The sequence below is a fragment of the Cervus canadensis genome, chromosome 13 (genome assembly GCF_019320065.1).
Source record: "Cervus canadensis isolate Bull #8, Minnesota chromosome 13, ASM1932006v1, whole genome shotgun sequence".
Classification (NCBI taxonomy): Eukaryota; Metazoa; Chordata; class Mammalia; order Artiodactyla; family Cervidae; genus Cervus; species Cervus canadensis.
In genome coordinates, this window is record NC_057398.1 from 6,985,538 (window position 1) to 7,009,816 (window position 24,279).

The 24,279-nt window shown below is 43.2% G+C and overlaps 1 protein-coding gene across 1 annotated transcript; it reads left to right on the forward strand.

Annotated features, from left to right (window-relative positions):
* The first annotated feature begins 484 nt into the window (after window positions 1-484).
* On the forward strand, window positions 485-23,446 carry LOC122452316 (corticosteroid 11-beta-dehydrogenase isozyme 1-like). The gene is made up of 5 exons (XM_043485825.1): window positions 485-626; window positions 21,247-21,360; window positions 22,123-22,253; window positions 22,954-23,065; window positions 23,196-23,446. The coding sequence occupies exons 2-5, from the start codon at window positions 21,273-21,275 to the stop codon at window positions 23,444-23,446; spliced, it is 582 nt and encodes a 193-aa protein (XP_043341760.1). The 5' UTR covers window positions 485-626; window positions 21,247-21,272.
* The last annotated feature ends 833 nt before the right edge of the window (window positions 23,447-24,279 follow it).

A 24,279-nucleotide genomic window follows, 5' to 3' on the forward strand; every position in this document is an offset into this window, starting at 1 on the left:
CACAGCCTCTCAGAGTACACTAGACGGCTGGTCTCTCATGGTGGGAAAGGAAAATCTGCCCAAACCCAGTTCTTGTTTTGGTCCTGTCCCCCGAGGCAAAGCCAGGAATCAGAGAGAGCGCTCGCTAAGGGTGGGACAGGGGTTCTGCCTGGCGTGCCTCTGGCATGTTTTAGAGCTAGCAGTAATAACGGACAGGTCTCCAGGGCAACCACTGCCAGGACCACTTCCAAGCATTCCCACCATGGGTGGCCATGGGGGTCCTCTGTCCTTTGGGGAGCCCTCATGCCCAATGCCCAGGATTGGCCCCTCTGGCTCACCTTTGGGGTTTGGCTCCTGGCTGCAAGCTCAGTCCTAGCTTAAGGGCCTTCTTCCTTGGCCCGCGTTTCACCTTCTCGTATCAGGTGGCAGACTAGCTGGTTCCAGTCCCGATTCAGGTCTTCTGACTCCTCCCAGAAACCAACCAACTTCTGAGCAGGAAATCCTGCCCCTCCCCAAAGAGTGGGAAACCGCAGAGGAAGAAAGAGATGAAGCAGAAGGGAAGGCAGAGGAGGAGGAAGAGGGAGAAAAAGAAGCAAAAGGAAAAACGAGATCAATAAAAAGAAGCCAAATTTGGTTGAAACCCCAAGGTAAGACTTTTTTTTAAATCACAATAATAGACAATAGCATCACCATTTGTGTCAGGGCCTAGTCCATAGTAGGTCCTCAAAAAACTGCTGTTGAAATAATGCATCTATTTGGGATAAACCGGAGGGCTGGGCTGAAAGAGACTTCAATGTCAAATGCAGGTCAAAAACAGATAACAAAAAACCCTAAAGAAATGCCCGATGAGCTTTGCAATGTGCAGGAGGGAAGATGTGATAAAACACAGATGGAACCAGATGTCTGTTACTGGCACCGAGTACATTCTGATCATTTCGGGACAGAAAGTTAAGTTGGAACGAAAAGTTGCAAAAATAGTTTTTAAAAAAGTTTGCATGTTCTGTTGAAATCAGACAAAGATTGCAGGTTGTGTTTTTATAAACTGGCTTTAAAGCAATGACAGCACAAACACTCAGCTGTATCTTGGGAACTGCTAACAGTGCTAATATCTGCTTTTTGCATCCAGTTGTCAGCTAGTTCAACATTTTTAATATTGAGATCCAGAGCTTTGAAGAAGGCATGTTTTATCTCAAGGAAACTTGTTCAAAGGACTAAGGGAGACGTGAAGTGATCAATCAAAATTCTTTCTGTGCTGTTCATCTATTCCTTAATCCCAGTCCAGCCTGCTGCTCGGGATACTGATCTTCTGAACCTTACAAGCATCTGATCAGACAGAATTGAAACGCCCTGGTTTCAGGTCCACTAGTGAAAACCTAACAGGAGCAGGAAATAGAATTCCCCACCCTCCACACCCCCATTTACCCAAATCCTCCCTTGCCATCAACAGACAGTACCATCCAGAAGGTTCCAGTCAGTTGAGGGGATTAAAAACTGCTAAACCTATGCTTTGGAGAAGGCAATGGCAACCCACTCCAGTGTTCCTGCCTGCAGAATCCCAGGGACGGGGGAGCCTGGTGGGCTGCCGTCTATGGGGTCGCACAGAGTCGGACACAACTGAAGCGCCTTGGAGGCAGCAGCAGCAGCAAACCCATGCTTTGGGAAGTGCTTATAGACGATGCTGGTGTGTTTCCACAACAGTTGGCTTTGAAGAGTCCTGCTCCCCCAAATTTTCCAACAGAGCTTACCAGTTCAAGGAGACATACTTGAATTTTTTTTTCTTTTAGTGCCAGTATTTTTCTTTGGGTTCTGTGTGAGTAAATCACAGTCAGAAGCTGAAAGAGGGGCGGGAGAAGTGAGGAAAGATGGAAGAATCTCGCTTCTGCTTGCTTGCCAAAATTTGAAAGGAATTGCCTTTCCCTCTTATGTATGATATGAAAATAAAATCCAAAAATCCTAGCTCTTTCTTGATACTAATTTCAGTAGAGCTAAAAAGCTCCATGCATCCAGTTTCCAGGCTGGAACAAATCTTAAAGGTAATCTAATTTAATTCCTCTTGTTTGCCAGGTGAGGGAACTGAAGCCAGACAGGGGCAGGGCCTTCTCCAAGGTCACATATATGTCAGTGGAGGAGAGGGAGACTGGAACTCAATTATCTTGGCTCCACCCAGGAGCCTTGCAAGAAACTTCACAAAGAAGTGCCCCAAACATCCAAGAATTTATAAACACAGCATCTTCTGATTAAATAAAATAAAATAAAATATTCCGTTAAAAGATGCTTAAGTAATCCTTATCTGGCAGAAACAGAAAGAGGGGAAAGATTTTAATAGTTAAAGCTAATAGTTAAGCTTTTCTAGAATCTGTTTTACAACTGTTAGGAAACTGGAGCGAGTAGAAGGGTTAAAGGCAAGTTTGTCATGCAAGAGCTAGAATACTTTACAATCCTACTATTGAGCCAGCATTTTACATATCTTATCTCTTTATATAATCACATGGTATCATCCTTTTATTAATATAGTTTCTTTTAATTTGCTCAAATTCACGGAGAGAAGACGAAATGATGGTTTTTGCAGCTTTCACTACTAGTCTCAGCATCATGCTAATGTGAATATTTATAGTTCAGTGACTCAGGCCTCTCCCCAGCGTGGACCCCTGCTTCAGCCACTTCAATCTACTTGAGGTCGCTCTGACATCTCAAGCTATCTCTAGACTCCTTACCTAAACACAGACAGTTCCCTCTACTGGGTACAGCCTTCCCCCAATTTCTTCATCTCCATAACTTGTACTCATTCTTCAAAACTTAGCCCCAGGATCACTTCCTCCCAGAAAGCTTTCCCACTGCCTTGGCCTGACTTGGCCACCCTACTCTGTTCCCTGTTAGCACCCTATACACATTGTTATTACACAGTTGTGAGCTTAGATTTACCACTGTACTACAGCGGCGCTATTATTATGATACTGTGAGCTTTGACTTACTTGCCTACCCTCCTTATACTTAACTACCATCTCCTTGAAGGAAGACACCAGAACATTGCTCAGCTTGTACATTCCTGGCACCAACCACATTGGACATTTACTAGTGCTCAATAAATATCTGGGGAAAATGGATGAGTGAACAAATGAAAGATTCCCCCTTCTTTTCTCCCATTCAAATGACTTAATAAATTAAGTCTCCCTCCCACAGTCTTGATTTCTGGGTATCTTGGGAGGAACAGAAGATGGTAGTACTATAGGCTTCTCAAAAAAGCCTGTCAGGCTACTCAAAAGAGCTTCCTAGGGTTAAACATTCCAGTGGAACAAACGTTTATTTCTCCTCCCTTACAAAGTACACCGATCACAGTAAAATAATGCACATGCTATAAGGGGCAAGGACAAAAGAGAGCCAGCATGGACACAACAGATGAGAAATGCCAACACCCTTTCAGAGGATGGAAAGTGGATAGATGAGGGATAAGTGACTTAGCCAACTGGAGACTATTGAGGCCCAACAGCCTCTGGTAGGAGGGCAATGAGAAGCCACAGAGCCCAGAAGAATCTCAGGGATCAGGGCACCAGGAACCTCGATGCAGAGGAAGAGACGGGCCCTCCAAGAGGAAGGAAAGTTTATTTTCTGGGGAAATTGGCTAAAGAGTTGCCAGGCTCAGGGACATCAGACACAGCAAAAGGTGGGTTCAGGCACAGAGCTGGAAACAGAGGATGAGAGGAAGCCTCCACACTGAAAGATGAGATTGCCCAGCTCCTTATCCTGACTTAGCTCCCAAAACACACACAGCCCAACTTATACACCTCTTCGTTCTCCTTACTCCGGCCCACTGTAGGCAGAGGAATGAAGCATTCCTCCTTGGAGAAACTATACAACCAAAGGGAGAAAAGATTATACATACTGATATTTGAGGGTCAGAAGAAATTACTAACAATAGCCCTTGACAATATTGATAGCCCCTCAGAGATAAAAGAAGACAGTGCGTCCATCAATGAAGATCAAGCAGTCAGCATTTTGTTTTTTGTTTTTTCTAAAAAAAAGAGCAGTCACGAACAGACAGGAGCTTTGTAAAATAATAATATAACTGGAAATTTAAAAATTAAAATGAAACACTGTAAAATAATAATATAACTGGAAATTTAAAAATTAAAATGAAATTAAGATAAAACTGACAAAATCTCCCAGAAAGTAGGACAGAAAGGTTAAGAGATGAAAATTAGGACAAAAACAATAAGAAATTTACAAGATCCAATTCATCCAGAAGCTCTGACATCTTCTAATAAGAAGTTCAAAAAGAGAACACAGAGAAAATGGAGGGGAATGTATTAACCAGAAAGATAATTTCTCCAAAATTTCCCATAATGAAAGATTTGAATTTCCATATTGAAAGGACCCAGTGGGTGTTCAACACAATGAACCAAAACAAAACACAAAACTGTCTCCTCAAAGCACATAATTAGGAATGTTAGAACACCAGGGGGAATAAAAGGATCCCAAAAGTTCTAGAGAGAAGAAGAACAGCTCACGAAGCCAGATCAGGAGTTCAAACAGCAACTGAACTCCTCAGTATCCACACTGGGAGCTAGAAACTGAAAGGCAACGCAGCAATGTCTTCCAGTTTAGGAGGAAAATAATCCCCAATTTATAAATCCTTCCTCAGCCAAACAATGAATCAGGAAGAAGGTAAAGTAAGGATGCTGGCAGAGCCGACATCCTGGCCTGTACGTGACCAGGGTCTGGTGGAGCAGAGCCCATGCAAAAGTGTTCGATGTGAAATAGCGCCCCACACTCAGGCCCCTCTTATTCATGAGGAAGCAAGCCAAGGAGAGCTGGGGTGGCCAGGTGGATGCTAAAGGGAGGTCCCAGTTACCAGCCTATCAAGCTCCTAGTCTGGATTGGAACAGGAAGACCCGGGGTTCCAAAACGAATGTCTCCAAGGGAAAAAAATATATAGATTATCCAATTAATATGACCAATTTATTTGAGCTGTATTGCTTTTACCAGAGGATTTGGAGAACATGACAACGAGTAAGCAAACAAACAAAAACGAGACGATTATTAACTCCCGGGGGTGGCGGGGAGTAGAAGAAAACAAAAAAATGCAATCAGAGTACATCAAATTGTTGAGCTGCAAAAAATCAGTCATAATAATATGAACACTGACTAATGATTTAATTAAAATTGTGACTTAATAGTGTTAGGAACCTAGCTGGAAGGGAATGAGTATCTGTGTGTGTTGTAAAATAAAATGGCAAGTCCTAATATTCCTTAGTGGGAAATCAATAAATAATTTCTAACATTACAAAATCAAGAATGGCAGTAAATGTTTTAAAATATGGAGTTAATCAGAGGAAAGAAATAAGATTTTAAAATGTGGTTGCCCTTGAAAGGGACCTGGGCATGGGGAAGGGAGAAGCAAGGGTTGCTGTTAGCATTATAAGACTTTTGATATCATGTGACTTTGTAAACACTGTTCCTGTGTTATATTAATGAACACAAAAATTACTTGGAAAGGAAAGAAGGGAGAGAGGGGAGAAAAAGAAGGAAAGAAAGAAAGGAAACGACTCAGTCATAACAGCATTCATGGATTACATTCTATTACCACTCAACATGTTGATGGCTGGAGCCATTAAATTCAGTCTCAAACAAGCTCTGCTTGAAGTATTTACCTAACTACCCAGAGGAGTTTGCCAGTTTGTTTGTCTAAAGGCTATTTCAGAATCACCTGGGCACTTTGCAAAAATACAGATTCCTGGGTCCCACCCTTGATGGCTCCCATTTAACATGCCTTGGTGGGACCTGGGAATCTGCCCTTAGCTCCCCCAGATGATTCAACTGCACAATAAGTTTTAGGAATCACTGGACTAAAGCAGAAACTGTGAGCGCGTGGTGGTTGGGGGGGGGGGGCGGTTATGTGATTTTTGTGTGTGTAACTGTTTCTATGAATATGTTGGTGTACTGTGAGTCCGTCTGACTTCCTCCCTCCTTCCCTCTTTCAATCTTCTCTTATCTTAACCCATAAACCCCTCTGGACTGCAGGAAACATGAGAGAGACCTCATTCCTGAGATTTTAAACCCCAGGAGTCTGTGCTTCCCGGGAGGCACAGTGGTAAAGAATCCACGTGCCAGTGCAGGAGACTTGGGTTCGATACCTGAAGGGGGAAGATGCCTAGTAGTAGGAAATGGCAACCCGCTGCAGTATTCTTGCCTGGGCAATCCCATGCTCAGACGAGCCTGGGCGATGGTCCATGGGGTCAGCATGCACATACGCGTTCAGTCCGTGCTTTTTCTCCCAGCCCTGGGGCTCCCTCTGCTGGCAGAAACCTGTCAAAATGTCCTAAACCGAGACATTCTCCCTCCGTTGCTATAAGGAAGGCCCTCTTCCCAGGCTGTTTCCAAGCCCTCAAACTTCATGAACGTCCCATCAGACAGAAAAGGAAAAATCCAACCAACCTGGCAAAGACATCTCCTGCCTTACAGGTATGACTGTACACAGACCAGGAACAGAGCAGGGGGAGGCAGAAATGAGAATAAAAGTTAAATATTTTGTGGCCAAACGTGAGGGAAAGGAGACCTTAAGGGATTCAACTTCCCACCTTCTTCCTCTCCTACCCTCCAACAGAGATGGACAGATGGAGAAGTCAGATCCATCTGCCTCTCAAAAATAAAAACTTGAAGGAAGGAAACACATTAGGCTAAAAAGCTCGCTGAATTTGGAAGGAGACCGCAAGAGCTCGATATCCACACTCACCTTACTTCCTTGAGTCTCCACGTGCCCAGTCATGGGACCCTATAAATCTTGCCACTCCAGCGATTCTCTAGCCAGGGACTCTGTTGGATCTTTCCCGCAAGCTGAAAACATGCTCACCCCAGCACTGTGTCTGGGACAGAGAAAATACTCAAAAACATTTGAATGAAACCTTAGCTCACTGCTGTCCTAAAGATCAGAACCCTCCTTCAGATCTGCACATCCCCCAACCCAAGCTCCTCAAAAGCCCCTCTCCCCCACACTCACACTAAACTTGTTCTTCCCTCAAATACATCCCTCCTCAACCCATAGTGTTCCAGCCTCAGTGCCTTCAGAACCCTGACAGGCCTCCCGTTCAGTTCAGTTCAGTCGCTCAGTCTGTCCGACTCTTTGCGACCCCGTGGACTGCAGCATGCCAGGCCTCCCTGTCCATCACCAACTCCTGGAGCTTACTCAACTCATGTCCATCGAGCCAGGGATACCATCCAACCATCTCATCCCCTGCCATCCCCTTCTCCTCCTGCCCTCAATCTTTCCCAGCATCAGGGTCTTTTCAAATGAGTCAGTTCTTTGCATCAGGTGGCCAAAGTATTGGAGTTTCAGCTTCAGCATCAGTCCTCCCAATGAATATTCAGGACTGATTTCCTTTAGGATGGACTGGTTGGATCTCCTTGCAGTCCAAGGGACTCTCAAGAGTCTTCTCCAACACCACAGTTCAAAAGCATCAAATCTTCAGCACTCAGCTTTCTTTATAGTCCAACTCTCACATCTATACATGACTACTGGAAAAACCATAGGTTTGACTAGACGGACCTTTGTTGGCAAAGTAATGTCTCTGCTTTTTAATATGCAGTCTAGGTTGGTCAGCAATTCTTATATCCGGACCCAATGTATTTTTGTCACTTCTCATCCTCCTTGACCCCTCAGAAGCTTCCAAGCTGTGAACCTCTGGCACCTCATAGAGACCGCCCTCTGCCCACCCCAGCCCACCTCCCTGTTGCCTCGGGTCCCCCTGCTCCCTGTTTCTCCTTGCCCCTTTCTACCTGTTCTCCTCTCCTGTAACATCCCACTGTACCCTTTGCTCTCTAGATGGGGTGTCATCTACTATGGTTTTAACTTTAGTTTATATGATTTCATTCTCTCAAAGCAGTATATCTAGCCTAGACATTTCTCTTGACCTTCAAATACCTAACAAGCATCTTCATCTGTATGTATGAGTCAATTTCCATTAAACACTCAGAAAATGCTTTCTAGCATCTAACATGTACATGTGCTGTGCTAAGCACAGGAGATACACTGGCCTCTCAGACCTGCGTGTAATGGGAGAAAAAGACAAATGAGCAACTGTGACTACACAGTACTGGCAGTTGTGATAAGAGAAACAGCCGGTGCGTGGGGAGCACCTTACGTGTCCAAGAGAGGGTGACTTTGAAGGGGAGAAGACCCTGAAGGGTAAGAAGGAATAGGGGTAGGCATGGTGAGATGCTCCTGGGAAAGGATTTCAAAGCTTCTGAAGAACTTGCAAAGCTAATGAGTTTGAACTTTAAGACAATAAGGAGCCACTGAAGAAGAACTGGTTGCCTTAAAGCCCATGGGGCACTTCTACAGTTTTGGCAACACTCAGGTCTTAATTTGGATGGTAGGCCAATAGACCTTTGCTTTATTATTGCCCCATAAGTTATTTACGGCTTCTTCTATTCTTTTGTGCATATCAAATGTTTCACAAGCTTTTTTTTTTTTTTTAATATATCAATGGATTGGAGAAGGTGGGGTAGGCAGAGAGAAGAGTGAAGAGGCTGCTAAAGCAGAACATAGCAGTGACCCAAATTAGGAGCGTCATAGTGAGGGTGAAGACGGGAGAGTGGTTCTACAGATATCTAGGAGATAGAATCGACTGGGCTTGGTGAGAAATGGAATGTGGGGCGACGGAGAGGGAGGAGTAGAGAAGGATTTCCAAGGTTCTGAAGCATTAACTGGGGGGACGGTGAAGCCCTTGACTGAAACACATCACAAAGTCACTAGAGAACAGTTTGGCAGTTTCTTTGAAAGTTAAACATAAATTTACCACATAACCCAGCAACGCCACACAAAGACTTTGACGCCAATGCTCCTAGGAGCACTATTCATCATGGCCAAAGAGTGGAAATTCTAAATGTCTGTGAATCAGTGAATGGGTAAACAAAATGTAGTATATCCACACAATGGGAAAATGACTCAACAATAAAAAGGAACAAAGTACAGATACATGCTGTGAGAAGGATGCCAGGATGAGCCTCAAAACCACAAGTCAAAGAAGTCAGGCACAGAAGATCACATATCATCTGATTCCACTAGTATGAGAGACAGAAACTAGATTACTGGTTGGCCACGCCGGGGGAGAGGGACAGGAAGTAATTGTAAATGGGCAAGAGGAATCTTTGGGGGGGGGTGATGGGAATGGTTTATCATTTGATGATGGATAGTTTTGATAGTTTCCCAACTCTGCAAATTTGTTTAAAAAAAAAACAACAACATTGAATTGTACACTTACCATGAGATACTTTTCTGGTCTATAAATGGTACTTCCCAAAAGCTGTTTTAAAAAAAAAAAAAAATCAGGTCAGTTTGGGCATGCTGAGCTTGAGGTGTTTAGGAGGCATGAAGAGGGAAAGGTTGAGTAAACAGGTGGTTATGCGACCTGAAGCTTAGCATACAAGGCCGTACAGGAGAGAGAGATTTCTAATACACATCAACTTAAAGAAAGCGACTGGAATGGCAAGAATGAGGGGAAATGCCCAGAGAAGATAGAAAGAGGAGGACAGAATGAGGACAGAAGCAAAACCAACCCCAACATCCAAGGGATCCAGACCTCTAAAGAGCGCCTCCCGGTGGAGGAAGCAGGCAGAGAGGAAGGAAGAAAGCCCAGAGAATATACATGGACAGAATCCAAGGGGAGAAGAGGCTTGGGAGCAGGGGCAAAGCTCCTGAGCTGCAAGCCGCCAGGGGACACAGCCAGACCCAGCACCCCAACGGCACCAGGAGAGGGAAGTGTTGGTGGAGACAGTGAGGCTGGACTGACGAGCCCGAGGTGGGCAGGTGGACCAGAATGTTCAGCCTAAGCCTGGGAAGGATGAAAAGGCCAGCGAACAGGAAGGGTTCTGGGATGCAACCAGGGTGCAGAGGCTTCACGTCTGGAAGTAAATGCCGGAACCACCAATTCCAGTGGTTCGGGTAGATGGCCTTCAGGGGTGTGGTTCCTGTCAGCTTCTCTGGACAGATTTCTCCCCATGTAACCCCGCCCCTTGCAATTCAGTGACCCGGCCCAGTTTCCCAAACACCCCGTTCTCCTCCACAGCACCTTCTCTTTTCTCACACAGCAACCTCTGCGTCCCATTTCATTGACTGCCATGTCTGTCTCCTTCTAACCTTGGAAAGCATTTTGCTTTCTCATAGGTCACAGGACCTGCTCTATGGAACGCCCTAAATGAATATTAGTAGATTAAACCACTCAGCCGCCATGCAGCATGTACCCCTTTCCTCCTTTGCTACTGGCCCCGTTGGGGGCTGTCTGCGGCTGGGCGGCTGGGTCCCCCTGTGATGAAGGTACCTAAGGTGTTCTAACCTCCACTCTCAGTAGCTACTACGATCAAGGATACTTTGTCCATAATGTAAGGTACAATCTCCCAATGTCCCCAAAGTTCTGCCCACTTCTAGGACTGCCAGGAAAAAGCACGGAACACCCAGTTAAATCTGACTTTCAGATAAACCATGAATAATGTTTTAGCATAAGTATAATCCATGGAATAGTTGGAGATTATACAGATCCTAAAATAGGATGTGTTGCCTATCTTGCAATTCAAATTTGACTGGCTGGCCTGACTTTCTGTTTGCTAAATGTGGCAACCCTACTTCTCCCCAGAGGGAAGTGGCCTCCCTCTAACACTGCGGTCACTGGCACCCTAAGAAACCTGCCTGGCAGAGGGTCCTATGCCCACCTGAAAACCGGGCTGAACAACCAAGAGAAAACACGGGGTCCGAAACCGTGTGGCAGCTTTGCTGGTCGGTCCTCTCCACTGTGTGGGCCTCTCCCCCCGAGCCTTAGTGCTACCCATGTCTCACCAAACTTTCTGGGGAGTGATTTTTACAGTTACTCTGTGAGGCTACCGAGAGCTCCAGTGCGAGTTCGCATGCCGTGGGCCAGGGGAAAACTTGAAAAACTGCAAGTAAGACTTGTTTAGAATTGTCTCTGCCCTGCCCTCCCCGCCCCCCGCCCCCCAGCCAAGGGGAGGGAATCAAGCCAAACTCTGGGCCTCATCAGGGTTCCTGCTCTTTCCCAAGAGGCTCTCAGCTCTCCTAGGCAAACAGACATCAGTTACTCTGCCTCGCCAGTCCCCCTGCCACCCGACGACGTGTGACCAGCAGGGTCAAGACAGCACATGCAGGGCAGGTTATCCCATCTCTAGTTCATTTTCCTGCATCTGAGCTTCCATTAGTTGGAAAATATGAGTAAACCTGTCTGTTAGGAATAGTGTCCTGCAGAAGGGCTGACAAACAGAACTCTCCCTCTTGTTAGGTAGACTGGAGAGGGAGAAGAAGGGGATTGGGGGTGGGGAGGGCAGGAAGTCCATGTTATTAGACAAAATAATGTAAAATGATAGTTGTGCCGACAAAAAAATAATCAGCTGGCCTAAGAAAGAAAAGGAAAATTTTATTTGAGCCAAATTTGAGGATTATAAGCTGGGAAGAGCATCTCGAAAAGCTCTGAGAATTGTTCCACCTGTTAGAATTCAAGGCACAGTTATGTAAGTTTTCTGAGAGAGAGGCATTATATTGATGTACAGTGAATGATGCATTATTGATAGTTTACGTAAACCACATCTAAGCGCCATGAAAAAATGTTATCTTTAAGGAATTGTCCTCCTGACGCTGGGAGACTATGGCTCTTTGTGGCTAAGCAGGTATGTCTGTCGATGGGGGCGTTTTGGTCGATGCACAATGCAGATACACAATGCCTAGTGGGAGGAAAGAGGAAGCCAGAGGATGGAGAAGATTTTTTTTGTTTAAATTTTTCTCATCTTGCCATAAAAGATTAATTTCATTTCTCAGCTGCTTCCCTGGCTAGGAACAGATTTTGGCGGCCATGGCACGGACTTGCTGGGCTAAGTCGCTCCAGTCGTGTCCGGCTCTTGCGACCCCACGGACTGGAGCCTGCCAGGCTCCTCAGTCCATGGGATTTCTCCGGCAAGCATACTGGAGTGGGGTTGCCATTTCCTGATGGCACAGACCTAGCAGTTCTTAACAACAACAACAACAAAATGAGACCTGAGGAACCAGATCGGGGTGGGGAGCAGCGTGGGAGGACCGAGGGAAGGGGAGAAGTTTATGCGTCCTACAAGATTATGCTAAGATCCTTTCCTGTCTCAACCTGTTGGTGCTATTTTCCCAGGGAAGGCAGAACCTCCAAACAGAGAGGGTTCACCCACCTTTTACTCCAAGGTCTGCCCACTCACAGTTCCACTGGCAGGATGAGTTTTCAGAGGGAAGAGACTTCTTCCTTGACAAAGCTACCAAACAGTTCCAAAGGGTACTCCGTCCACGGCTGCCTCAGAAATGACAGGTGCTCCATTTGTGATCTTCATGTTATACCAGATGCTCAGGAATTGCCCTGTGGCTGCTCCTGACCTCTTTTCCCCTCCGTGTTTTTCTTGACCTCATTCATTTAGATGGGGGTAAGCAAGTCAGAGAGAATTCCTGGCTGGGCTCAGCCATGCACCTTCAGCTGAAAGCGACTCATTCTAGGTGGGTTTTTGACCATGCGCGGGTCATGCCGAGGGCATTTCACTGAAAGCCTGCTCTGAAATGTAGGTGGTCAATGCCTTACAAAGGAGGAGCAGCGTGAAGGAATGAACAGTTCAGGTTTGTTGCTATGGCAGTGAAAGAAACTTTACTTGATTTGTGAAAATCTAGTCCAAACAAGTGCTAGGTGAAACATTCGTATTTCCTTTTATCTTTTTTATTATTATTATCTGTTAGTTTTCAAATTGTTGAGCACCACAAAAGAGGATTACGGGGCAGGGGGTTGATCAGTTCTGGACAAAATGCTAAATCTCAGTGACTTTCCTAGATTAAATCAGGCTCCAGAAAGAGAGCAATGTTCTCTTTGCTGCAGTGCCTTGCAAACACTAAAACAGCAAAATTTTGCTGAATGCCTATTTTGGAGCAAAGTTAGAAGGAGATGAAGAGAGACAAAGATGAAAAAGACATAGTCCATGGCCTCCAGGAGTTAACAAGCTAATGAGAGAACCAGCCATGTAACTATAAACATACAGTGGATCCAAGTAATGGGATCATGTAATGGGATCCAAGTGTGGTCCCCATGGGTCCCTGAGACCCTCTTGGAAGTTTGAAAGGCCAAAACTGTTTTCATAATCATATTAAAACCTTATTCCTCCTCTTTCCTTCTTTTTCTCAGTTGAGTTTCCCTAGCCCACAAGATGTGTAATAATACAAAGCTTAACATATGGATGCTTCTGTATTCTTGAGTTAAAACAAGAAATTCTCAGTTTTAATTTCTAATACATCTATATCAATAGATAAACCCACATATGTAAAAATTCTTTGAGAGCCTTGATGATTTTTAAGATTGTTAAGAGGATCCTTAGAAGATGGAGTCAAGATGGTGGAACAGAAGGAAGCGGAGTCCGTGTCTCCTCACAACGGGGACACCTACTAGGCACTGGGACCACGGATACCTAAGGGGATGGGAGGGACCCCCATGTGAACTAGTGGGACGAGAGGGGTTGGGAAGAAAAGAAGTAGAGGTGGGGTGGGACCGGGGCCTCTGAGGAGTGGCGGAGGGAGATGAGAAGTCCCCACAATCGGAGTGGCCCCCTGACAACAAGGGGCTCGGTGTTGGTAGGGAAAGGACCTTCAGGGGGTGGGAGGAGCAGAAGGCAACTTGACCAGCACGTTCCCTGCCTCCTTGGGCCCCAAGGAGCCCACTGGGGTCCCAGCCTGAACCGCTCTTCTCCAAGGCCCTCTCCAGCGGTGCTGAGCCTAAAGCCCATCCCCCCGCCCCAGGAGCTTTCCTAACAGTGCTGGCCCCGAGCCCAGCCCTCACCCCACCTAAGACCCGCCCCCACCTAAGACCCGCCCCCCCAACCCCCACAGCCAAGGCCTTCTCCTTTGGGGTATTTTTAAATTTATAGCTGTCGTGGTGGTGGTCGTGGTGTTTCACCTTATTGTTGTTTCATTTATATTTTTATTTTTCTCTAAAGAATGTATTTTTTTTATTTTTCTAATTTTATTTTTTCTTCTTTGTTATTGTTTTGTGTCTGTGTGTGTGTGTGTGTTTCTGCAATGCTGAGCAGCTTGCAGAATCTTGGTTCCCAGGCCAGGGACGAGGCCTGATCTCCTATGGTGGGAGTGTCAAGTCCAAATTGTTAGACTAACAGGGAACCTCAGATCCCAGGAAATATTCATCAGTGTGAGGTATCCCGGAAGTCCTCATCTCAACACCAAGACCTGGCTCTGTCCAACTGCATGCAACTCCAGGGCTGGATGCCTCAGACCAGACCACCAGTACAAGAGGAACACCCTGTCCCCCCCATCAAAAAAAAAATGAGATGACAAAAATCTGTGTTACAGACAAAGAAACAAGGTAAAAACCTATAAAACCAAGTAAATGAAAAGGAAATAGGCAACATACCTGAAAAAGAATTTAGAGTAATGATAGTAAAGATGATTCAAAATCTCAGAATGGAGGCACTGAGAAAATACGAGAAGTATTTAACAAGGACCTAGAAGATCTAAAGAACAAACAATGATGAATAACACAGTAACTGAAATTTAAAAATACACTAAAAGTAATCAATAGCAAAATAACTGAAGCAGAAGAACAGATAAGTGAGCTGGAAATGAGAGGATGGAAAGATACTCCATGCAAATAGAAATCAAAAGAAAGCTGGAGTAGCAATACTCATATCAAATAAAATAGACTTCAAAAGAAAGACTGCTACAAGAGGTATGGAAAGACACTACATAATGATCAAGGCGTTCATCTGTTGACTTTTTTAACAAATGCACAATTTGAGAGTTGGGAGTCAAGTTTTATTTGGGGCAAAATGAGGACCATAACCCAGGAGACAGCACCTCAGATAGCTCTGAGAAACTGCTCCAAAAAATTAGGGTGAAAGGTGAGTACATATGTGATTTTGAGGAAGGGGGAGTGCATGCAATCTCATGAAGGTCACTGCTAGTCACAAGCAGCAGATATCACCATGAAGAATTTCCATGCTTTTCTAGATAATGAGGAGATATGAGAATTGGAGTACCTGTTTCTGCTCCCCAACCTGAACTCTTTTCAGGAGGTGTTGAAAATCAGGTGTTCAGCTGAAGCATCTTGTATAGAGGTAGATGGCAAGTGCCAATTTGTAGTTGACACATCCAAGAAGAAATTAACAATTATAAATATTTAAGCACTCACATAGGAGCACCTCAATACATAAGGTGAATATTAACAGCTATAAAAGGGGAGATCAACACTAACACAGTAATAGTGGGCTAAAAGTGCATTTTAACACTGCACTTACACTAATGGACAGATCATCCAGACAGAAATAAATAAGGAAACCCAAGCTGTAAAGGACACAGTAGACCAGCCAGACTTAATTGATATTTATAAGACATTTCACCCGAAAGCAGAAGAATACACTTTCTTCTGAAGTGCACACAGAAAATTTTCCAGGATAGATCACATCTTGGATCACAAATCAAACTTTGGAAAATTTTTAAAAATTGAAATAATAACAAGCATCTTTTCCAACCACAATGCTATTAGATTAGAAAGCAATCACGGGGTGGGGTGGGGGGTGGGAAGTGTGAAAAAACACAAACATGTGGAAACTAAGCAGTGCACTGATGAATAATCAAGAGATTATTGAAGAAATCAAAAGGAGTTTTTAAAAATACACAGAAATAAATGACAACAAAAACACAATGATCCAAAACCTATGAGACAGCAAAAGCAGTTATAGCAGGGAAGTATATAGCAATTCAATCTCACCTCAAGAAACAAACAAAAAAAACTCTCAAATACACAATCTAACCTTACACATAAAGCAACTAGAAAAAGAAGAAAAACCAAAACCCAAAGTCAGTAGAAGAATTCATAAAGATCAGAGAGGAAATAAATGAGATAGAAATAAATAAAACAATAGCAAAGATCAATAAAACTAAAAGTTGGTTCTCTTAAGAAGATAAACAAAATTGATAAGCCTTAACCAGAAGTATCAAGGAAAAAAGAGAGAGGACTCAAATCAGTAAAATTAGAAATGAAAAAGGAGAAATTACAACTGACACTAGAGAAATACAAGGGATCGTAAGAGACTACAATAAGTACCCATATGACAATGAAATGGACAATCTGGAAAAAAATGGGCAAATTCTTGGAAAGCTACAACTTTCAAAGACTGAACCAGGAAAAATTAGAAAATATAAATGAATCAAAAGTAATGAAATTAAAACTGTAATTTAAAATCTTTCAACAAACAAAAGTCCAGGACCCAGTGGTTTCTCAGGTGAATTCTATCAAACATTTAGAGAAGAGTAAATACTTCTCAAACGCTTCCAAAAAATTGCAGAGGGAGGAACACTCCCAAACTGGTTCTACAAGGCCACTATCACTCTGATATTAAAACCAGACAAAGATATCACTCAAAAAAAGTATAGATCAATATCACTGATGAATACAGATGCAAAATTCCTCAACAAAATATTAGCAATCCTAATCCAATAATACAGTAGAAGAATCATACATCATGATCAAATGGAATTTATCCCATGGATTCAAGAATTTTTCAATATATTCAGATCAATCAGTGTGATACACCATATTAACAAATTGAAGAATAAAAACCTATGATCATCTCAATAGATGCAGAAAAAGCTTTTGACAAAACTCAACACCCATTTATAATTTAAAAAAGAAAAAAAGAAAAAGCTCTCCAGAAAGTAGGCATAGAGGGAAATTATTTCAACATAATAAAGATCATACATAACAAACCCACAGCAAACATCATTCTCAATGGTGAAAAACTGAAAGCATTTTCTCTAAGATCAGGAACAAGAAAACAATGACCACTCTCATCACTATTTTTCAACATAGTTTTAGAAGTCCTAGCCATGGTGATCAGAGAAGAAAAAGAATAAAAGAAATCCAAATTGGAAAAGAAGTAAAACTGTCACTGTTTGCAGATGACATGATTCCGTACATAGAAAAATCTTAAAGATGCCACCAGAAAACTACTAAAGCTAGTTAATGAATTTAGTAAAGTTTCAGGATACAAATTAATGCACAGAAATCTCTTGCATTCTTATACACTAAAATAATGAAAGATCAGAAAGAGAAATTAAGGAAACAATCCCATTTACCATCTCAACAAAAAGAATAAAATACCTAGGAATTAACCTACCTAAAGAGGCAAAAGACCTGTACTCATAAAACTATAAAACACTGATGAAAGAAATCAAAGATAACACAAACAGATGGGGAGATACACCAAGTTCTTAGATGGGAAGAACCAGTATTGTCAAAATGACTATACTACCCAAAGCAATCTACAGACTCAATGCAATCTCTATCAAATTACCAATGGCATTTTTCACAGAATCACAGCAAAAAATTTTACAATTTATATGGAAACACAAAAGACCCCAAATTGCCCAAGCAACCTTGAGAAATAAAAATGAAGCTGGAGGCATCAGTATCCCCAACTTCAGACTATACTACAAAGCTACAGTAATCAAGACAGTGTGGTATTGGCACAAAAACAGAAATATAGATCCATGGGACAGGATAGAAATCCCAGAGATAAACCCAAACACCTCTGGTCACCTAATCTAGGACAAAGGAACCAAGAATATACAGTGGAGAAAAGACACTCTCTTCATAAGTGGTGCTGGGAAAAGTGGACAACTAAATGTAAAAGAGTGAAATTAGAATGCTCCTTAACACCATACACAAAAATAAACTCAAAACGGATTAAAGACCCACATATAAGGCTGGACACTATAAAACTCTTAGAGGAAACATGGGCAGAACACTGTTTGACACAAACCACAGCAAGATCTTTTTTAATCCACCTCCTAGAGTAATGAAAATAAAAACAAAAATAAACAAATAGGACCTAATTATATTGAAAAGCCTTTTCACAGCAAAGGAAACCATAAACAAGATGAAAAGACAACCCTCAGAATGGGAGAAAACATTTGCAAATGAATCAACAGATAAAGGATTAATCTCCAAAATACACAAACAACTCAAGCAGTTCAATATCAAAAAAATGAACAATCCAATCAAAAAATGGGGGGGAGATCTAAATAGATATTTCTCCAAAGAAGACATACAGATGGCCAAGAGGCACATGAAAAGATGCTCAGTGTTACTAATTATTAGAGAAATACAAATCAAAACTACAATGAGCTACCACCTCACACCAGTCAGAATGACCACCATCAAAATTATGTACAAACAATAAATGCTGGAGAGGGTGTGAAGAAAAGGAACCCTCTTATACTGTCGGTAGGAATGTAAACTGATATCGCCACTATGGGGAACAGTATGGAGGTTCCTTAAAAAACTAAAAATGCAGCTACCATATTACCCAGCAATACCATTACTGGGCATATACCCTGAGAAAACCATAATTCAAAAAGACACATATACCCCAGTGTTCATAGAAGCACTATTTACAATAGCCAGGACATGGAAACGATGTTAAGTGTCCATCCACAGAGGAATGGATAGAGAAGATGCATTACGTATATATTGTGGAATATTACTCTATCATAAAAAGGAACAAAACTGGTAGAGATGTGGATGGACATAGAGTCTGTCATACAGAGTGAAGTAAATCAGAGAAAAAAGAATAAATGTATATTAATACATGTATGTGGAATCTAGAAAAATAGTACAGATGAACCTCATTCCAGGGAAGGAATAGAGTTGCAAGCACAGAGAATGTACATGTGCACGCAGAGGGAGAAGGGGAGGATGAGATGTGTTGGGAGATTAGGTGTGACATAAATACACCAGCATGTGTAAAAGAGATGGCTGGTGGGAACCGGCGGTATAGACAGGGAGCTCAGCTCAGGGCTCTGTGATGACCTGAAAGGGTGCAGAGGAGGTGGTGGGAGGCAGGTCCAAGAGGGAGGGGATGTATGTATACATAGAGTCGATTCACTTCATTGTACAGCATCAACTAACAAAATATTGTAAAGCAACTGCCTGGAGAAGGAAATGGCAACCCACTCCAGTTTTCTTGCCTGGGGAATCCCATGGACAGAGGAGCCTGGTGGGCTACAGTTCCTGGGGTGACAGAGTTAGATATGACTAAGCACAAGCTACTTTTAGAGGAGATAAGATATCTCTTAATGAAGGAAAAATACTTAAAGAGAAAGTTAAGTGTATTCTGTCATGTGACAGGAAGAATAAATTGAAATGAGCAAAACAGGAAAAACTGAAAGTACATCAGAGGTCTCCAAAAGAAAGGAAAGGATCTCTTGATCATAAAAGTGACAATGCTAAAGTTTTGAATAATTGTTTTGCACAGATCAATCATGTGCAGATCAGTTCTGAAACTGAAGCCAAAAAAAGAAAATAAATTGTACTTTCTGAATTAAATAATGGAGGGGCAGAGGATCACCAAAGATGAGAAAGTGGAAGAAAAAAATATATACTATTAATTATCTATTGTGACATAATAAATAACTCTGAAAGTTAAAAAAAAAAAAAAAAAAAAATATTGTAAAGCAACTGTACTACGATAAAAAAAAAAAAAGATCCTTAGACCAAAACTTTTAAAAACTGCTAAGACTTAAAGTCATCAACCATTATGTAGTGTCCTCATTTTCATCAATGCATTTTACTGATGAGAAATTATTTCATCAGGGACTTTCCTGGCAGTCCAGAGGTTAAGATTCCACACTTCATTGGTTCCATCTTTGGTCGGGGAACTAAGATTCCACATGCCACGGGCTGTGACCAAGAAAAGAAATATGTATATGTATACATATGTGTGTGTGTATCTTATAGTTCTGACACTATGTAATGTAATTTTCCAGTTGAATTTTTAAAATATTTTTTCTATTTTGTTCTCCATGAACTATCTGACCCTCAACTGTTCTCAGATCTGTACTGTTTCCTGGAAAGCAGGTGTGGGCCTTTGTTGACAAATTATTTCATCTCCTCTGGGTCTTAAATTATTTTTCCTTGCTCTGAAGTGAAAATTCAGTGAGTGTTTCCAGATACTATACTTGGGGGTCATAATTCTATTTCTCTTAATCTTATGTGAATCCTTCACCCTCAACCTACATTCCTCCTTCAAAGCACTGGTACCCATCCTTACTGCCATATTAAATTTGTTTCCTTGGCTCCACTGGCAACTTGCAAAATTCTGGATTTTCTCTGTGATAGGGTAATGGGTAAGGTTTCAATAGTGGGTTTTAAATCGAAAAACTTAACAATTACAATATCCTAAATTCTTTGAGGATTGATCCTCGTGACAGACACACCAACATGGCTATTTCTATATTTCTGTGATAAATTCTAAATTACTAGGGGTTTCTCCCCCTAGTCCTTTGATTGTTAACTAGATCAATTTTTAACAGATCCATTTTTAACTGGATGTGGGCTTTTCAAGCTAGCTTTGTGTCAACGATGCTCATTCTTTTTTCTTCTACATCAGGTTCCCCTCTTCCTATTGTCCTCCCCACACTTTTTTTGGAACTCTATAGTGTTTAAAAGACCTACTTTAATAGCTTAGTGCCTTTTTTTCCTTGACACTCATCATTTCTTCTTGATTCGCTGTTAAAGTAATAAGTGCACATTCCGTTGCACTTGCCTGAGAGTCTTGACGGGTCATGGGTTTCCCGCCATCTGGGTTCTAGCTGGCGTGCATTCTCCTTTGATGTTGTAATAATTGTTCATTGAATTTGAATGTGGGGTTTATAAGGCTTGTTTGCTTTTTTTTCCCCCCTCCAAGATGTGCACCTTTTTTTCCCTTAAGCTTATTTTTCTGTTTTGTGCTGTTATTTTTAATTGCTTCCGACTGGGAGGTGGGGCTGAGAGTGAGATTTGCTTGACTCTGGCTCTCTTTGCTATTAGTCACACTTCCCTCAGAAAGCCCCGCTTTCTCTCTAGCCTTTGATATACCACTTTTGAAAGGCCGTTGATTCCTGGCGTAAATGGCGTTACGAGGAAGACGGGCTCGGGGTAGGGATGCTCAGGAATCCAGTTCTGTACAGTCATGAGCCTGGCCATCTGGAAGTCTCTTCTTGCTCAATGAAATGGAGTAAACATTGTCCATTATGAAATCGACCACGCAGGCTGCCAGGGACGAATGGGATCCCACCCAAAGCCAATCGCGGCTCTGACAGGGAAATTGGCTAGCACTGCCTGAGACTACTCCAGCCTCCCCCGTCCCTGATGTCACAATTCAGAGGCTGCTGCCTGCCTAGGAGGTTGTAGAAAGCTCTGTAGGTTCTCTCTGTGTGTCCCACAGGGCTCCTCGGGCCAGATCCCTGTCTGATGGCTTTTATGAAAAAATACCTCCTCCCCATTCTGGGGATCTTCTTGGCCTACTACTACTATTCTGCGAATGAGGAATTCAGACCAGGTAAGTACCAATGTGTTTAATTTTGGAGGAAAAGATTTTAAAACCCAGGGATGGCTGGAGGAATAGATTTTAACACCCAGGGATGGCTGGAGTGTTTCTGAGGCTCAGAAGGAGTTCTTGATCCCCAGAGTTGCTGGACAAGAGGGGACTCTGAGGTAAGACTGTTCTTCTGTTTATGGGGTGTGAGGAAGTTAAAAGATTGCTAAATAATCCATGTTTTATTTGGCACATTAAATTGAAAGCAATTTCAGATCTCCTGCAAAAAAAAAAAAAGGGGGGGCGGGAAATGAGGGTAATTCCAAAATTCACAACTTCGCCAGATAATTGAGCTCTGTGAAGGAGTGGAGAAGTGGGAAATAAGAAAGAATTCTGGAGTTGATGACTAAATAGAAGTGAGAGAAAATCCCTGGAATCTCTATGAGCACATGTGTTTTGATGACTTTTTGAATTTTATTTCAATTGAGCAATCGGATGAGTCCAGAAATGTCTGGAACGCCAGTGTTTTAGCTAAACTCTCTGTCCATAGGGGTTTTCAAAAAGGGCAGCTAGGAGACTTGCTTTTGAGCCACCAAAGCAAACTCCCATTTCAGAAAATGTTTACGAAAGACGGGTCTGTCCCTTCACTGATTTATGTAGCTTGACATGAGCTGATACGGGCTCATAACCTTCAGACACTGAGATAAGGCTCTCCACCTAAGCAGAGAATGGGAAGAGGAATGTTGCTGCCATGTATGGTCCTCACTTCCTTTTGGGGTTTCCCAGAGATGCTTCGAGGAAAGAGAGTGATTGTCACGGGGGCCAGCAAGGGAATCGGAAGAGAAATGGCCTATCATCTGGCGAGGATGGGAGCCCATGTGGTAGTGACAGCGAGGTCAGAAGAAAGTCTCAAGAAGGTGAGGGTCCTGTGCCCACACCCATATGCACCTCATGTGCCCAGATGCATTCCTATATATGCTCACATGTACATGTCAACGCACAGAACTGGCACACTCAGACACAGATACACACACACACACGGATTCAAACACCCGCAGGAATACCAAAGTATGCTTTAAGGTTCCTTCTCATGCATATATACCTAGACACAAAGTGCTTGGGCTCCGTATGGTCACAGACATGCCCATTCACACACACTGACACATGGAGTTACAGATATATAGCCATGTACTCAGACACCACTGTTCCAGTACCTACTCAAGAATTCACAACTTGTCACCATGCAGACACACGCCCTCTTATATACTCAGACGCACAAACCCAAGGACACACAAATATGCACAAACCTAAGGCTACCCACATGGAAACGAGCATCCATATCAATCATGTGTTCAGAAACATCTGTTCAAAGAGACTCATGAGCACAAATCATGGACTAAAACTCCAGCAACACGATTTATCCATCTATAACCCGACCTTGTTCCAGACAGTATTTTAAACAGGACAAATGCTGTGTCAGTTGCCTCTAATGACACACACGTACACACACTTTTCAGGGCTGTGAGCAACCTCTCATTTAAGCCCCCATTATGCCAGAGACTGTCCCCCCAAAGGTCTGCAGCCAAGACCGACGCCAGTTGCCACTGTGCCCTGCAGGTGGTATCCCGCTGCCTGGAGCTGGGGGCGGCCTCAGCGCACTACGTGGCGGGCACCATGGAGAACATGACCTTCGCAGAACAATTTGTTGCCAAAGCTGGAAAGCTCGTGGGTGAGACGGCATCTCCTCTCCCCCCTTCTGGACTTTGCCCTAGGGGTCACCAGGGAGCTTTTGAGATGGGGGAGGGAGAGGGGAGGTATCAACCTCAGATGGTTTCTCTCACCACAGCCGTCTCTTGCAGGGGGACTTGACATGCTCATTCTCAACCACATCAACTACACACCTATGGGTGTGTTTAGCAATGACATCCACCTCTTGCGCAGAAGCCTGGAAGTCAACCTCCTGAGTTATGTGGTCCTGAGCACAGCCGCCTTGCCCATGCTGAAGCAGACCAACGGGAGCATTGTGGTCGTCTCCTCCATAGCTGGTGAGTGGGCCAGGGGCTGGTGCGCAGGGCAGGAGCGGCCCGAGTGCCAGGGATGGTGGCGTTGAGGGTTCTGTAGTGAACATGCATTTTGCCCGTTTCCATGCCAAGAAGTAACACAATAGAAACCAGAAGTTGAAATGCTTAGGCTGATACTAAACAAAAGCTGATTAACAGCTCGCCCATATGTGTGGACCGGCAGATATATGAATAAGAGCCTTGGGTCAGGAAACTCACTGAGGAGTGTGCATGCTGAGAAAAAGAGACAGTGTTTGGAACAAGGGAGATGAGAGAGATGAGGACTTGTTCAGAGTGGGTAGACTACAGAGATCCTGGAAGTAAGAGAGAGGGAGCAGCAGTTCAGAGAGCTTCCCTGAACTCGCCAGGTGGTTTGTAATCAACAAGCCAGAGTCCAAAGGGTCATCGAAAGGCTGCCGCCTGTCCTGAGTCTCAGAGAGAGACTTGCTCATCACAAAGAAGATTTTGCTTCTTCCATGACCCAGAGCTGTAGGTTAGTGAAGTTAGTTGATGCAAAGGGAGGACTGAGAGGTGAAATATTTTAACAACACACAGTTGACTGGTAAGTGGGTTAAGCCAAGGCAAAATGAACAACAAAAACAAATAAACCATATTATAACAGACCTGCCTATATCGGGGGTGTCCTCCAAAATCTGAACTTGCTATATCAAAAGTTCATTTTAATCCACCAATAGGGTAGGGAGCAAGTGTGTCCAGAGAAATATTCAGAAAGAGAACGCTGCAAAATCAAGAGAGGCCCCCTGTGCTTTTGATGGTGACCGCATTTGAAGGGATCACCAGGGAAAAGCCAGAGAGTTTCCAACTTTGGGGATTCCTAGGCCCATTTCATTATGGGTCCAGTAGAGAATTGCCACATATATTT

Bases quoted from the DNA above. Each gene is read 5' to 3' on its own strand.
- LOC122452316 (XM_043485825.1), top strand. From the start codon at position 21,273: ATGGCTTTTATGAAAAAATACCTCCTCCCCATTCTGGGGATCTTCTTG. The intron at 22,254-22,953 runs GTGAGGGTCCTG...TGTGCCCTGCAG, and splicing joins CAGAAGAAAGTCTCAAGAAG to GTGGTATCCCGCTGCCTGGA. The intron at 23,066-23,195 runs GTGAGACGGCAT...CGTCTCTTGCAG, and splicing joins CAAAGCTGGAAAGCTCGTGG to GGGGACTTGACATGCTCATT.